This window comes from Gallus gallus, chromosome 6 (assembly GCF_016699485.2).
Source record: "Gallus gallus isolate bGalGal1 chromosome 6, bGalGal1.mat.broiler.GRCg7b, whole genome shotgun sequence".
Taxonomy (NCBI): Eukaryota; Metazoa; Chordata; class Aves; order Galliformes; family Phasianidae; genus Gallus; species Gallus gallus.
In genome coordinates this window covers 25096194-25113366 of record NC_052537.1, presented here as the reverse complement: position 1 = coordinate 25113366, position 17173 = coordinate 25096194, and the positions used below count along the sequence as shown (strand labels likewise).

At 36.8% G+C, this 17173-nt stretch overlaps 1 protein-coding gene across 2 annotated transcripts in view; it reads right to left on the bottom strand.

Moving 5' to 3' along the window:
* The window catches only part of CFAP58 (cilia and flagella associated protein 58), a 59444-nt gene that overhangs the window by 15703 nt on the left and 26568 nt on the right, over positions 1-17173 (bottom strand). For both annotated transcript variants that reach the window (XM_046943329.1, XM_421748.6), the window contains 5 exons: positions 14761-14907; positions 11602-11742; positions 11024-11247; positions 9326-9437; positions 6885-6989 (listed from right to left, as the gene is read on the bottom strand). In XM_046943329.1, the coding sequence (XP_046799285.1) occupies positions 6885-6989; positions 9326-9437; positions 11024-11247; positions 11602-11742; positions 14761-14907 (729 nt within the window). The remainder of the gene's footprint in view (positions 1-6884; positions 6990-9325; positions 9438-11023; positions 11248-11601; positions 11743-14760; positions 14908-17173) is intronic.

Below are 17173 nucleotides of genomic sequence, written 5' to 3'. Positions count from 1 at the left end.
CTCAGGTACACTGCACAGAGAAATAACACAATGGTCCTACAATTTGGTCAGTGTGAATGGTTCCACACTGCTTACAGAACTCTGCTGGATATACAGTCAACACCTAGGGCAAATGAGAATGTAAATAAATACATGAGTAATAATAAATAAGAAAAAGAATATCAGTGGCAAAGCAAAAGGTGCTAGACAAATTCTAATTGTATGGAGGCACAGAATCACTGAAAGATACTCTAATTGTTCTGGTTAACATCAACATTTCCCCTTACAGGCAGAGTAAAAATCCAAAATCAAAGACCTAGTCGAACAATGAACGTCTCAAGCACAACAAAAGGAAAATGAAAGGATGGCAAAAGGAGAAAATAACTTGAAAATTAGTCCTGAAGGATGACAGCGTATGAAGTACCTCCATGTGTCACCTCATACTGCCTTTGAGACTCCAGTTCAAAGCAAATTCAAGGCACTGGGTTGAAATTAATTTGAAGGCACTAACTCAGTAGACTGCTGTGTACCAAAGTACTGCACTAATAATTAGATATTTGTAATTCTCACAAGTTAGAAATAGGCTACAGCCAGAGTTCATGGGAAAACATTTTTTTTTTATTTGAAAGAACTCTTCAGAGTCCATTTTCCAAGTCAATCCCTTTGATGCACCAGTGATTAATTCTAACTTGTCAGTACACAGCACTGTAGAAATATTTTCTTCAATTCATACTCATCTGAAAATGCAAGAGTATTTATGTCGGGCCAGAGTCCATGCAGTATTTCTCATTTCTATTTATCAGTATGAATCCCTTGAAATTCCAGCCACTAACTGAAACTGGAGTCAAACTCAAAAGCTACACTCAGCAGGGTACTACTATACTTGTTCTCCTCAAGATACATAACAACCCTTCCATTTTTTATAAGGAAAGGACATTTTTTAAAATGTCAGGAACCATTTGATCAATGGCTAAACATTTTGCCAGCTTAGCTTTCTCAGTTAGCAGTGTGATTTCTTTGTGCTGATGCGGCTATGCCACAGCCACTATGTGGCTAAGCAATTAGATGCAATTGCAACTGTCAAGACAATCTTCTGCTATTCAAGAGTTGGTACAAGCTGAATAAGAAAAAATGTTGTGTTTTTTTTTTCTGCCAGTAGGAATGGTACCTTGAAGCAAAGAAAGGGTCAGTAGACTCCAATATACTCACTACTTTAATTGAGGGATGAGGGAACTGCTAGCTTCAGCCTTAAGATAGGGCATTAATCCAGTCCTTCCAGACAAATTCAAATCCTCCAGAAAAGAGAGATAGAAAAGAGCCAAGCCCCAGTGAAGTACAAAAAGTCAAAAAGAAATTTTCCCTTTTCATTTTTGGATGGAAAAATCCCTTCAAAAAGCCGACTTTATATATGAATGATAAAAGAGAAGTGGGAAAAAAAAAGGATTGTATTTTGGTAGTGGATTTTGCAGTTCACCTGTAAGTTTCAGTGCATACAAAGCACTCTCTCAAACTACCTCCACTAAAATCTCTCTAAAGGTAAGATGACAGAGAAACAATAACGACTAGGTCAAAAGAGACTCTTTGAGATTCTACAGTTATTAGTTCCCTGAAGTGAATTGCAGCTATTTTTAAGAAAATAGACCATTCTGCCAAAAAATACTCAAGTCAGACAATCTACGCCAGATGTAACATGCAAGTAGGCTGTGCTTTCAAATTTAAGTAGAATCTCTACTCAGCAACCAAAAAATATATAAATGCCAGTTTTGAGAGGGTGAAGTACATCTCAACCATTTTGAAGATGTACAGATAATATCTAAAATAAAACTGAACTAAGCATTCAGAATACCAAAATAAAGGCAGGCACAATGGGGGTGAACCTCACTTTCCCTAGCAGACCGTCCAATGGGAAAATCTCTTGCTCAACATTTGAGCACACTTTTTTGCATGACACTCTGTATAATGGAAGCTAAATGAAGCACTAGGAGATCCGTGAAGAATCTAACTGCAGCATGCTTTATGAAACTGCCACGCTGAGGAAAGAAATGGTTATCAAGAGGATGGGGCTTTTGTGAAGTAGGCTGAAATGACAAGATTGAAGAAACACTATTTTATATAATAAATGGGCAGAAGTTTTGTTTGTTTATCTTTGTTTAGAAAGATAAGAAAGCAAATCCTAGAGCTCCTCCTGTAGCTGGAATAAAACTTCTCTGACTTCAGCAGGTGCCAGCCTGCATAAACCCACGGCAGCTTTAAGAGACTATAGTAGCAGCTCTGAGAAAAGATGGTTATGTATCTGTTCACACAGCATAGCAACAAGCACCTCAAGCTGGATACAACAGGTCTACTATCAAGTTAGCACAAAAGAAATAAAACATCTGCCTATTTTGAGTGTTTAGCTAGCTATTGTTACTACTGAATTGAGTCATGTCTCTAATGTATTCATTCACACACCACTATTAGCATAGAAATGATTTTATTCCATTTTTAGTGGAGGTGAAGTGTGCAAAAGCTCAGTAACCTGTCCAAGGTCACAGAGAAAATCTCGTTTGCTCTCCCTTCCCTGGATCTTTCAATACCTGAAATGAAACTGCTAATTTACACCTAAGACAGTACTGCCCCCTCTGCACCTCCTACTCTCTGTCAGTGGTACCATCAGTTCTTTGGAGGGTTTGGCTAAAATCTTGGCTCAGTACAAGGGCATGTGGGTGTTTTCTAACTCTAATATGAATCAGATATATGAACTAATCACACCTTTTGCCCTCGCGCACTTTGAAACTATGATCTCAAGATGCTAATGGCCTGGAAGCATCACATCCTACCTATACAGACCTTGACTGGTGAAAAATAAAGATATTCAGAACTTAGGAACATAAATAATGTTGATTAGATGTGCATGCATATATACACATGCATCTAGGAGAACAGTACACATATAGAACAACAATACTCTCAGTACTACAGGCTTAGGTAGTAAGATATTGTATTTATCACTATAAAACGTACAGCTATATATATATATAGCTGTATATATGCTTCCCCCCTTGCCTCCTCCCTCCACAAATAATATTAGTTGTGCATTTCTTTTTAACATTTATGACCAATCTTCTAAAGAGATTGACAACCGAGGTAGCTGACATATACTGTGATTCTTCCCACTGTTATCCATTCTAAGACATGCAGCTGAATAAAATTCCACTCAGTCAGACATGAAATCAAATTAGAAGAGTTCACTCTGAAGAGAAAACTAAATTTGAAACAAATAAAGCAATGCATAATTCAGTTGCAGTGGGATAAGCTCCTACAACCAAGTTAATCCTAACGTAACCAGGTAATATGGATATATTATGTGTTTACCACACATCACTATTCATTATGCAGTTGTGCTTCAGTCACATGGGGGATCTGGGGACATCCCCCACATGCAAAGTGAGCAAGTTTGTATTTTTTTTCCATTCAGACCTTGTCAACAGAGCCCTTCTGTTTAATAATAATCACACCTTACGGCTATACAATGCATTTTCTTCATACCACGTGTGTTCATAGGAAGACCTTCACCCATTGCTGGAATTCCATGTTTAACACACGCTTCTCCACAAAGCACTGCAGTATTATTCAACAGTTTAGAAAGGAATAATAAAAAAAAGCTTTATCTTTTAACTGCAAAATTCAGGTGGAAGGTAATGACTCAAACATGGAAGCCAGCTAACCCTGAAGTAACATCTCCTGTGTTTGGAAAGAAAGTCGTTGGGTTTTTATTGACCATAAGTATTTAAGACCTTGGTTTTGGATCTGGTTTTTAAGACAGCATTTTTCATCAGCACAGCAGTTCACAGGTGTGATAATAACCTGAGTTAAAGGAGAAAGAATGGCCACTGACTGCTTTGCATCTACCCTTCAAAGTCTCAGGATATCCACTTCTATTTGCTAATAAGTTATAAATACTTAGAAATTTCTTAAATATGGAAAACATTTCTACATCATTATTAAAGTATTCAACTCTGACAAGTCATTGTACAAAAACATTCATCAAGTTGCATATTCAATATTTCTCAGTAAAAGTCTGATGATAATAGGTTACAAAAGATATTTTTAATGAGATTTTCAAGTCAAGCTGCGTTCTACCTGGACAAGAGAACTGTCAGCTATCCAAATTTCCTGACAGAAATGTAGCAAATAATTCTTTTAATCACATAGCACAGATAGTAAGGCCTTACTTTAGAGCTGCATTGTTTTTAAAGATCTAGCAGGTGAGCAAGATTGAAAAAGCTAACTAAAAAGGATATGATCAAATATACAGCAGGAACAGGTTAGATAAGCAGATGCTTTTCTACATGATTCCAAATAATGCAATTCTTCCTTAGCAAAATTCCCATTCTTATGTCCATGTTCCCTGTATAAACTTGCTTTTATTTACAAAGGAACAGTCAGAAGACAGAAGTATATTGCATACAACACAAATGGAATTATTTTCTCTTATACAAGCATTATGGCTCTGCATAAGGATGCAGCAAAGTGAATAGCCTACAAATCAAACTGCCGGTTGCTGACACTGAGCTCAATCACTCTCAGACCTATGTTATTTCTAGATTCCAAAGGTGTTTTTAACATTCAATATCCAATCCACATAGCTTTTTCCATACCGTTTTATTACTACACTTTGATGTAAGTGAATATAAGATGTCATATGCACACACAGAAATCAAAGACAGAGACACTCACAAGTTTTACTTATAAAAAATATCCTATTTGCCACACACCTAAAAACTATTACATATAGCAAGGGACTGAGAATATTTTAAAGCAGATAGATGTAATGGCTATGCCCTTGTACAGGACAAAATGTGGATGAGGACAACTTTGAGAGAGAAGTATGATTTATGCAAGCAAAGACAACCTCCTAAGTTTGTATTCCTAAGCTCCTACAGTCTCCAACTCTGAATACAGGTGTGAATGAGCTAACTAGGAAGAGCACAAGTCTTCAGTAGTTCCCCCATCCCTGAATGTGAGCAGAAACTGAACTGTGCTGACTACCTGGAAAGAAAATCTACTCCACTTTGAAGCACAGATTTGGCTCACAACAATTACAGCTCCAGTGAAAAGGGAATCCGTGGCTGTTAGACCATGTTAACTGTATATAGGATAACTAGTTCAAAGAACAATAAAATGACTTGTCCAACATTATCCAGCCACTTAGCAGAAGAAGCTCAAATAGTACACTCAGTTTAAGAGCCCTCTACCACCAATGACCTCTCTGGTTGGACACACTGCCCTTACAGGAAATCAGCTGGGTTACGTCCTCCATCTCATTACCTCTCCTCACTCACCCCCTGCTATGAAAGAACTGTTTCCAGTCTTAGTGTTTGACTAAAAAACACTATGGCAAACTAGAAAAAAAAACACAGAAATGTTGATGGTAAAGTCCTAATCATAATGTAGAGCATGGTATTTTTGGCCTTCTCTTTACCATCAGTCTCACTAAAGGAGATCTTCATTTCAACATTCTTGGACAGGAAAATGATGCATGAATTAAGACACAAAGGATTTCAATAACACTTCTAGATATGATACTTAAGTATTTAAGTCCAACTCTGACTTAAACCTAGGAAAATAATTTAAAAAGTGTTGTAGAAGGGACTGCTACATAGACAGAAATATTGTGCCAGTGGCTACTATAGTAACTTAGGCTCAAATACCTATTTCAAAGATTTTCTTGTGCAGATAACTCAGTATTTCTATACCTCAGCTCTTCATTTTTAACTAAGGATTATAGTTAAATAGGAGCACACTAGGGATAATGCAAGATAAGCAACAGAATCTATATAAAAATCATACAGGTAGAACTGGGTTTGTGTATGTGTACAGCACAGCAAATTTGAAGCTGTATTTCCTACATTTGTTTAAGCTAACAAAGTATTTTACTGACACCACTTCAGTACTATGTAATGAAGATTATATTTTTCAAGCAAAGGCATAACGATACATCATACATTTGCCTCAACACAAAATTTCCTACAAAAAAAAGTAAAGAGAAAGTGGCAAGCCCTGCCTTGATAACATTTTCTGAGCTTCTTCTCGAGACAGGAGATTCCAATGATATTCCACTAGCCAGTGAGTGATACGTCATGTAGGCATTAAGACTGTAAGGGTACTTAAGACCAAGATATTCAAACCACACCTACAGCTATCCTCACAGTCACCTGAGGGAAGGGGAATCTTCTCTCAGTTTGACATCTATGGTTGAAGCCCAAAACATTCCTTTTTTTTTTTTTTAATATTTGATATTAAATGTTTGCACTATGGGAATTTAGGCTCTCTTTCATTCTACAACATAAATCTTACTGGTATCACTGGAGTTAAAGGACATCTGAATGGGGCTCTTGAGGACATGGTGCATTTAGTAACATAGGGAGTTGGGTGGATTTGATTATCTAAAGAGTCTTTTCTAATTTTAATGATTCTGTGATTTCATGATTCTAATTCACACAAACTCTGTTGGATTCTTTCTGCCAAAAGCCAACCTAAGCACAAATGGAATCAAATAGATTTTCCTTCATGTCCTGGTTGTAACAGACGTGGCTGAAATGGAAAAAAAAAAAAAGCCGTGCCAGAAATATAATACTGAATTGAAGACTAATCTAAAACACGAATATACTAAGGCAAACCTTTAATTTTATTTTCCAGAGTTTTCCAGGTATCAGAAACCAGAATATAAAAATTAACTAATCAGATGCTATTTGTTCTCTTTCAGTGAGTCAGTGCTGCCATCTAAAGCTATCTAAGAAGCATGAAAAAGAAATTCAAAGATGCGTCTAAGAAACATTCTGGAAACACATCTGAGCAGGCAGAGAATGCAGGGTAAGTCAAATATGTTAACAAGATACAACAATCTACCAATACTGCAGTACCTGTAGGAGCAGTTCTTTTTCTATCACTTCACCTGTCTTGCTGATAAGTTGCTTCTGTAGCCTCTGTATTTTCTGGATCAGTTCATAGGTACTTGGGTCACTGGCCTAGACAAAAGCAAAGTAGTCTCAAAAATTGTGTTATAACTTGTGTTTCTTGCTTGCAAATTAAAAAAAAAATACAATATCTAAGTGTCAAAAAGTAGCAAACAAAATTAGATGCAGAGAGGAAGGAGGAACTGTATTAGTTGTTTCCTAGGGCAAGTATTCATGCAGTTCTGAATCTGAAATCTCTGCTTCTTGAAGAACAGTCAGAATATGCTCATGTTTAGCACTACTAAACTTCTGAATACTTATCAAAACATCTAGTATATGTAGGAGTCCTTCAGAATGTAACCCCCAAACCAACAGACTGGCAGAACCACGTGACAAGGAAGAAAAAGACAGTTAGTGTCATCATTTCAGCAGAAACTTAAATTGTCTCCTCGTATATAGAGCGCATTGCAAGCACTTCCCACTGTTTTCAAAACCTCAAACAGCAACAAGTGATATTTTACGAGATGGCAATCTTTTTCTCTTGAAGGAAAAAATTATAAAATATAAATATAATATAAATATAAAATATAGTCTTTGAAACAGGTTGAAAAGTTCAGATAAACAAATTATTGGGGTTTACTAACAAATAAGCCTTTAAAGTGTCCGCACTTGCGGAATCTCATTCTTCAGTGGTGGCAGTGCTTAAAGAGATGATGGATTGTAGCCACAATGTTGCTGCTCTCCTCTGTCTACAAAGCCTGTAAAGACCAGGAACTAGCACATGGCTTTCTCTCCTTCTCTTCTCGTTCTTTCATCACAGATTGTATTTGAAGGAAGGTCTGAGGAGCAAAATAAATAATTCTGTGGGGAGCAGACATCAAAGCTTACTTTCCCCACCTTTTGTACCCTTCACTGTCCAATGAAGATCAAACTCTGATTGAAGCTTTTCCCACATGGTTATCCACAACACTTCTTTCTCACACGGTTTTTCTTCTCCCATGTGATTTCTGTGGTGGATCATAAGGACTGAACACAGCAAATACCTCAGAAAAGACCTATTCTCTGCTTATTTGCTTGAATCTATAAGAACCTCGATATCTCATTGCTCTTTACCCTTTATCAGATTTTACCAAAAATCAACTAATCAATTCAAGTGTAACTGAGACACACTAACATAGATACACATACAGTACTCATAATGCATCCTTTACTGAGAAACCAGGCTAAAAAGTAATTTAGCCCCATGAACCACTCAGACTGTGACTGTTCCATAGCACTGCCTAAAAATGGTGCCAATTTGCAACAACAGTAGTGATGTGAGGGTGTTTGTTCATTAGGAATTGAACCAAAACCCCATCAGGATTGTTTCATATGAATTCAGCCATCTGGTGGTTTTTCTATGTTTCAAATACAAACTACTGACCTGAATGGAAAGAAATCATTTCCCATTATCAGCCCTCACAAATTCATTCTCCCAACACAGGATGTTTCCAGTGGCCTGACTTGCCTTCATTATGTGGCACTACTAGAGACTGTCTAGATGTCTTTGAGGATGGCATCCTTCACTTTATCTCCCTACCATAAGAAAAGCTAATCACACTGTTCAAACTTTAAGCTCAGCATGGAAAGGACGGAAATTAACTACTAAGCATATTCAACTCTACTTCTGGAGGGAGTAACATGTTAACACTCATTATTAGAGCAGCTAAGCTACTCCGGATGGCATCAGTTTAGAGATCCAAGCAACAAAGAAATCTCAGCTGGCTTTCACTTACTTTGAAAATATGCAGTGATGCCAACTGATGCTCGTGTATTTGGTCTATGCTTGACAGATTTATTAGTTTTCCACTTCATTTGGTAGGTTCAAGTACTGTGAAAATCTAGATTTGCTGTTTATGTAACAGCTGACCTCACATTACTCAGAATGACTACCTTTGGAAGCCCACCAGTGCTTATGTGTACTTTCTCTTTTTTCATGGATTTGGTGAAAAATGTGACATGTGACTTCAGGTCTGTCTGTTTCCCAGTCCACATGCCCTATCAGCCTTACTAATTCTTTCTTCCCATTTAAATCTAATTGGTAAGAGCAGGATTATACCTTTCCCCATCGCCATCTTTCCCTTCACCCATCTCCTTCGAAATTTACCTTATGCTTTCTTACTCACTTTAGCATTCTACTGCCTCTTTACAATTCCCTCCGCAATTTTTCATTGAGAAAATGACACAGAAGTAACACTGATTGCATTGTGCAAGGAAACCATTCAGCAGTTAACTATTCCTTTGGTACTATGGAAATTTCAGTCTGCCTGCCCTTCCACATAATTTGCATAACAGTAAAGTAAATAGGCTTTGTGCTCTGTCACTGATTTGGAAATAGGGGCTTTAGGAACTCCATATGAGGACATTACCTCCAGTTTTCTCCATCTGTGAACATTCAAGGGATTCTCCAGTTCTTCTTCCAAAACTTTGCACCGAGTCTGTTCTCTTAATAGCTCCTTCCGCATGTGATGAACCTCCTGTCTTAAGATCAGAATAAAACAAAGAGGAAAAAAAGAAACAAAAAAACTCCACAGTGAAACCAAACCAAGGCATTAATATGAACATGAAGAAACCATTCTTCCATACATTAAAACACTAGCGAAGTGACTCTCAAAATTAACAGTCCAAAGATGCTTTAACAACTAAGATTCATATGCTGGGGTTAAGGAGAGAAGAAGCAGGAGACAAAAAGGCACCTTCTGCAAGGATCCAACCCTTATCATTTTGGTGAGTGGATCCTGTAAGTACTTGAAGGGGAAAGGAAGTGGAGAATCACTATACGCCTACTCCACTGAACCTTTCCCTGCCAACTTCAGCATTGAATTTAGCTCGCTAGACAAAGAAAGGCACTTTTTTTTTTTTTTTTAAACTGTGAGGTTGGACAAGGTTATGGAAAAGGAAAAAAAGAACATCTCCAATTGGCAAATCAAGAAACCTAATTAGCAGCACAGCTGATAAATGGACTCTTTCAACAGACAGTTTTCATGATAGTTTTGGACTTCATTAAAGTATGTGATTGCTGATGTAGTTAGCAAGAATTGATCCACCCATCATGGCATCTATAGCACTATACCTCAATGCCTTTACTGAGTTTCAATGCAGTAGCAGGCTTTCAGTTGAATGCATTTGGACAAAGAATTCAAATCCTATTCCAGTCTGCAGTCAGTCAATGAAAACTGCAGTTGCTAGAATTTCATGCCCAGTTCTTTTTTATCTTACACCAAATCAAGCTGGCATGATTTCACTGGAGTCAATGGACTGACCACAGACTGAAGCAAATTTGCTCCAGTGAAGGCCATGGAATTATACTCATATAGTTAACCTAAATGTCTCACTCAAAGGTGTGATATCTATATAGAACAGTACAGTGGCTCTCTGCTAACAACATACCTGCTGCTTCTTACAAACCAAGTTTGATTCTACAGAAAAATCACAATAGCTTCATGTCAGCAAAAAATATACCTTAAGCTTGGGAGGGTTAAAAAAAGAAGGGAAGCATTAAGCCAGGGTAAGAGGAAATAAATCAGACCAGTGCTATTAAAATTCTGTTTTAAAGAAACACAACCTTCAATGAAAATTTAACTAAATCTTTCTCTCAGAGCAAGTCTACACATAAATCTGGAAGTAAAAAGCTCTGAAAATGAGTAGGAGTTTGTTATAAATATGCCAATTGCTCCCCATCCTCTGCAGATTGCCTAATAAAAAGCAGTTCCACTAATTTGGGCCCTAGGTACCACTAAGTAGCTCACTGAACTATGAACATCATCTTTGCTGCTCTCTGTCAAGTTTACTCTGCAGGCAGTAACTCACAGTACAAGGTGAAATTTGGAAACTACTTCAGCTTAGGACAAGATGTTTTTTTCCCCTCTTTTACCTATCTTATATTTTCACTGATTAGCTCCTTTGTGAACTTAATCCAGTGTGTATAAGGCCAAAGCAAATAATCCCCTTCTCCAGGGTATAATGTTTGTTGATACAAATCTTTATCGCACATAAAAATAATTCTGTCTGAAATACAGAATCATGTATGCAGTCACTACAAAAGCGCATTCAATCAGATTTTCTACCTGAGTTCCTCTACGTTAGCCACGGTTTTACCAAGTATTCCCTTCTCACGACGAAGTTTTCTGATCTCCAGCTTGAGAAGCCGGATGTCTTCCATTCTCTGCCTGTACTGAGTCTCACCCTTGTTTAAGATGGATTGCTGGATTTTGATCTTTTCATAGAGAAGAGCCACCTCATCGTTGCGTCGAACAAGCTGGGACCCAAGGACATCTCTCTCATTGATAACCTAAGGATGCAGGTCAAAGCAATAATCTCAGTTACAGTTCCTCAGCACACTTTCAAAGCATCATTATTACATCTTCATCAATGAAAATCACATACATTAAGAACTTTCACTGTTATTAATGAAAAAAACAATAGCAATGGCTTAGCAGCTTCTCCTATTAGAGTTTAATCTCCTGAATAATATGTAAACTACATCATTCCCCTCACTTCAGTATCTTAAAATGTTTATTTCAATAGCACTATGAAGCTTTAGAAGTACCACTTTTACAGTAGCTGAGGATCTTGATCTTAAAAATGCATTAAACTGAGGGAACAGGATGCAGTGTGTTGGAAAAGCCAAATCTGAGATTCCTACCCGGTCATATTCCTTATTCTGCTTCAGCCTCTCCGCATCAGCCTCAGCAATAATTTTTAGGAGTTTTCTCTCTTCTGCCTCCTGATTTTCTATGAAGTTCTTGGTCTCCAGAGCTTGTTTTTTCATCTTAAGTAGCTCAGCCTGGTGGAGTCAAATAATATAGATAAAAGTGTGCTTAGTAAAAACTGCCCATTATATATATATACCTGGGATTGCAAGTTTGGAATACAATCTCATACATTCATTTCATTTCCTAACAGGTACATTTTTTTTTTTTAAGCTTTTGAGAATAAATCTCTAAGACAAACAAGATGAAGACCCATACATAAATGCTGCAAACAGTATTTTAATAATGTTATACACAACAGAAATTTAGAAGAATTTTTATCTATAATAATGATAAAAGTCATAATTCAGGAGTCTCATTTAGTACTTTAAAAGGTGATATTTGGAGCGTTTTTTCAATGGAGTAGTTATTTTCATTGAAAAAATCCAGCAGACAAGTTCAAGGCTGGGTTGTGAGAAAGGATAGCTCATCTTGAAACACTGAGATCTTCTTGAATTATTAGAAATCTTTAACAGTAATAGGCAATTAGCTACAGACAAAATGAAACTTTTACAGTTTGTTTCCATAGATGTGAAAACTTTCAAGCCTTGACTAGAAGACACTTTCACAACTGCAACCCTTACAAAGGCTAACATTCATGCTTCCTTTTCAGAAACAGCATTATTGAATGCTGAAAGAATGAGGCTGTGATGAAGGCTGCACTTAAAACTATTGATTTAAGACGGTAAAAACAGTTCTATCATCATAATAAAATAACATGTTCAATTCTTATTTTCTTTAATAAAATTCTCATTTTCCTATAAGTGCAACTTTCATATCTCTCTTACTCAATGTTGGATGTTTATTAGAATCCATCAACTGAATAAAAATGCAAGCCACTTCATATTGAAATGCGATCAAGAGCGTGCAAAAGCTGTCTACAGATGTATAACTGCTCATGCATTACACGTTGCTGGATAATATTTTTTCAATATATCAAAATTCTATGTTCTCCTTATGTCACAAAAATTATGAGCTGTAAATAAGGACTGGCAGCAGATGTTGGCAGCAAACATTTATGTAAACAAATCTTCCTGAAACGTACAAAGTTAAAATAGATCTCAACAACCTTGTACAGTGAAGAACAAATACTTCAAGCCACACACGTGCCCCACAAACCAATAGGACTTTCACTGAGGTTAAATATATTGAAGATGACAGTATCAGGATGTACATACAGAGAAAAAGAAATGAATAAACACAGTAAGACCAGAAAAAGTGTCAGGATTGAAACTGTCCTAAGTGAGCATATCTCATTTAAGGTTGGTTCAGAGAGTCTGCAAAAAATTGAAGGATAGTCAGCAAGAAGGAAGAATTTATATGGGACCTTTATATGCCAACATCTCAAACTGAACTCAAACCACATTCCTGTTGAGGTTCTGAAGTACTGCAGTATGTGAAGAGGTTTTTTGTATTTGCTGTTAAAGATGGGAGAAAAAATACACATTTTTAGAAGATGTAAAACGGACTGGACAGAGAATGCTGAAATAACACCAACAGTAAATCAAAAGTTTTTCAGCATTTTCTAGAAATCTGAATGTGAAAATAAAAGGACAGAAGATCTTGACAGCATCTCAAACCTGGACAGCCGTACTTCTTACAGCTTTCAGATACATATTTTCAAAAGGCCAACTGAAACCAAAAAGATGGCATTGTACTGGCTTTAATGGAGCTTGGATCAGACGACCCATGATTCATGTGCCATGATCACACATCTTTAAGATCTTTTTGACAGCAAAGTTAAGCATAAGTCCAATGTCTCTATAATCTCATTCTTATTTATCTCACTCCTCCATGCTTTAGCGCATTCTTTAAACTGATTTCCTGGGAACAGCTTGCTTCCTTCACATCAGTGCAAGCAGGACAAATTGAAGCTGGCTTGCTACACAAATAATTGGGTTCTTTTGTGCCATTGTCAGTCAGCCTCCTCTTCGAATCCTCCTCTGCTTTAGTATTCAGCAGAGAGACTCAGGTAGAAGACCACAAAGCCCTAAAGCTATTCACTAATGTGATGTCAGTCCATGGACACACTAGCTGGTGAATAATTGAGGGGGTAAACCATGTAGCAATCATATGTTTGTCAAATGAATGGCAGACAATTCTGAGGTGATGAGACAGAATTGGCAACTAGTTAAGGCAGGAAGCCCCACATGGAAAATGAGGCACTACTTGACTGCTCCATCACTGACAGAGCAACTCTGAGGCAGATCAGATATAAAAAAAAACAAATCCATCCCCTTTTTACAAAACTTTATTGACATCTTGTCATAACTGCAGCATTGCTGAGAGGGGCTGAAAACCTAAGAAGTCATTGCAGCACAGCAATAAGCTACCAGAAGAAAACATTGTGGTAATAGCAGAGGTTTTGGAGGTATTGTGTGTTTGATATGTTTTTGTTTTGTTGATTTTGTTTTCTAGTCCGTAAAGAGAAAAGTAAGTTGCTTTGGACACAAACTCCTTCCATCTTTTGAGAGAGCAATAAATTGCATTGATTTAATAGTATAATCTAATGTAATAGTAAATTTAAAATTTAAATATTAAAAATAAATTTAATAGTATATCTAAAAACAGGATGCAATCAGGGCTGGGCTGAGAAGAAGGAACAGAGCTTCAAGCTGAGATTTCAAGATCAGGATTGTGAAGAATAAACTAATTGGGTTTGCACATCAAAACAGAGAGAGAGAGAATTTTAAAGAAAGTAAATATTGAATTACAAAGGTCTACATTTTAGTTTTACATAGAAGTTTAGAACAAGCGGGTCAACCCCCAAATCCACACATACGCAATGCAACTTAGTAGTAAAAAACATTGAGTCACCAAGAGATTTAAAGCTTGTTAAGACAGTCTAGGACCTTTCTAACTATAATCACAGAGATGAAATTTGTTATACAAGTCTTCCATGTATCTGACAAATAGATCTAATAAACACTTCAATTGGGCTTCAGTGTTTATAAAATACAGCAAAACACCTCCCACAGACTAGGAAAACAAGAAGTCTCTGAAAATCATGGGAGCCATCCTTAGTAATAAGGTGTATGTGCAAGGAGTCTTACTTTCAATGATTCCTTCTCCCTCTCTAGTTGCTGATGTTCTAGTTGTGCTTTCACTAGAGCTTCTTCTTTCTTTGTGATCTCCTCTTTCAGCTGATCCCCCTGATGCGTCACAGTTTTCAGCCTCTTCCTCATTTCTGTTATCTCATCCTAATAGGACAGAAAGTGATCACAAAAAGAACCAAAAAAGGGTAAGATTCTGTGAAGGAGTTCAGGTCATTTTGATACTGGAAAATGAACCTACAGTACTTGAGAGATGTGTTGTACATACCACAAGACATTACTTTTTAATACAACAGCACAAAACAGTTCCATTGAATGATATTTTTTAGTTTATGCTAGCATGACATTGCTGAAAGAAGGTCTCCACGGATAACAATGGTCATTAATAATGGGTATAATAAGCCATTTCATTTGAAGTTCTAGACACAAAATAAGAACTAGTACACCATTCAAATTAATAACAAGATATTTATTCTATCCATTTGTTTCCATGCTTCTAGCACTATTTTTCAATAAGGTTGTAAACAGTTGGGCATATATGTTTGGGGAGAAGTTTTTTTTATGAAAATGAATATACCTATGAACAAGATACAAATATCTCTGTGAGTATAGCTTATCTCCATTTTGCTTTTTTGTTAGCTTACACAAACACAAGTAGAAAAAGCGTGCTCAGAGATGAAAAATTCCCTGGTATGAGAATATTTGACATAAATTTTAGGTTCAAAACACAGAGCAATATGCCTGCTAGCACTGCAGAGACATGAGGCCACCCTGACCACTCACAACACGAAGGTGCCTGCCCATGCAATGCTAAGGAACTGTTTCATTGACTGACTGCAGTGATGGTTCATGTTGTGACATGAAGCTAGTAAATGCAGTGTGTAGACAGACCTCTGCTGGAAGCAAACACCTCACAGAGAAAACAGAGTAACACTTCACGTGAATACATTCTGTTTCCGTACAAAACCATATCAAGTTTAGAGCTCTTTCAGCACTGCCCACCATATGCGTGGATTTACTTGACAAATGAGCAACACTTTCTTTCATGACATGTTTGACATAGTCAAGTAAGATCTTGAGTCATGGCACTCTGCAAATGGTAGTGAGAAAGTACTGATTACCAGTCTGTCAAGTCTTAAAAGAAAACCAAACATGAACTCCACACTTATTTGGTGGTCCAGACAGAAAATTAAATGAACTAGAAATAAATGTAATAATATGCCAGTAGGCTCACCTACCTGCACACTCAGTCAGTCCTGCAAACATCATGTTAAAAGCAGGTTTTGCTAAATTGCCCATAAGTCTCTTAACTAATAACAAAGGATTTGATAGATCTAAAATCTACTGCCCGGATACATATACCCAATACAGATCCTACTTCTCTATTTGATGAAGAACAGTAAGACAACACAATTTTTTTTGCAAACAGGTTTCCTAATCAACTTGTGTAAACAAATGAGCTCCTAACAACAGAAGAAACCTCAGAGGTGAATGCAAAAGGTATTTGTATCATACTGAATGCTTACCAGCATGGAGATCACTAGTAAGGTGGGGACTTTTCTGTATTAAGCGATCCCAAAATACCTTTATCTCACTTTACCTAAACATGTTTGTTTACTTCACAAAAGGACTTGCGAAAAAGTTATGGTAAGCTAAGTAAGTTGAAGTATAAATAGTGGCCTCTAATAACTTGAAATTTGAACAGCATTATTTATTCCTCCATGTAATACTCAAATCCTGAAGAGACTGATGAGTTCATTGCTTCTTTTTTATAACTGAACCTAAATAAGAGAGTTTATACCAGATATATATTTAAAAAATTAATCATCATTGAATTGCTTTTTTTTTTTTTCTTCCCCTAAGGGATTGTTTGGGAGCAGCAAGAACCTCAGCATCACTTCCAAAATGTATTCTAATGACAAGAGGCAGGTAGTGCAGAAACAAAGCATTTCATTCACTTGATAAAGTAGTTCATTCCTAATCAAATCAATCACCAAGTAGGATAGGAATTTGGACATTTTGTTCCCATCTGCTTCTCAAGCAAAACACCTAGCTATTCATATCAGAGCATAAATTGTAATCTATGATTATGTTATAAAAATGTTATTCTGAAATAACCAATACTATAGACTACAGCTATCCAAGGTCCCAGTCTCTGTCAACCACAACAGGACTTGCATAGTATTGTCGATCTTTACATCAGGACAGCGAAGTGTATTCTTTGGTGATCTGTTCTCTTCCTTTAGTATCATTAATGAGATCCCCAAGGCAAATTTATGAATGGAAGGGATCATTATCTGAGGAAAATGACACTCAGTGAAAGGAACAAGGTGGAAGCATTTAGTTCTGCCAGAAAATTCTCCTTCAGCTGAGAAAGCGTTCCCTCTGCTTTCTAAATCACAGTTCACACTAC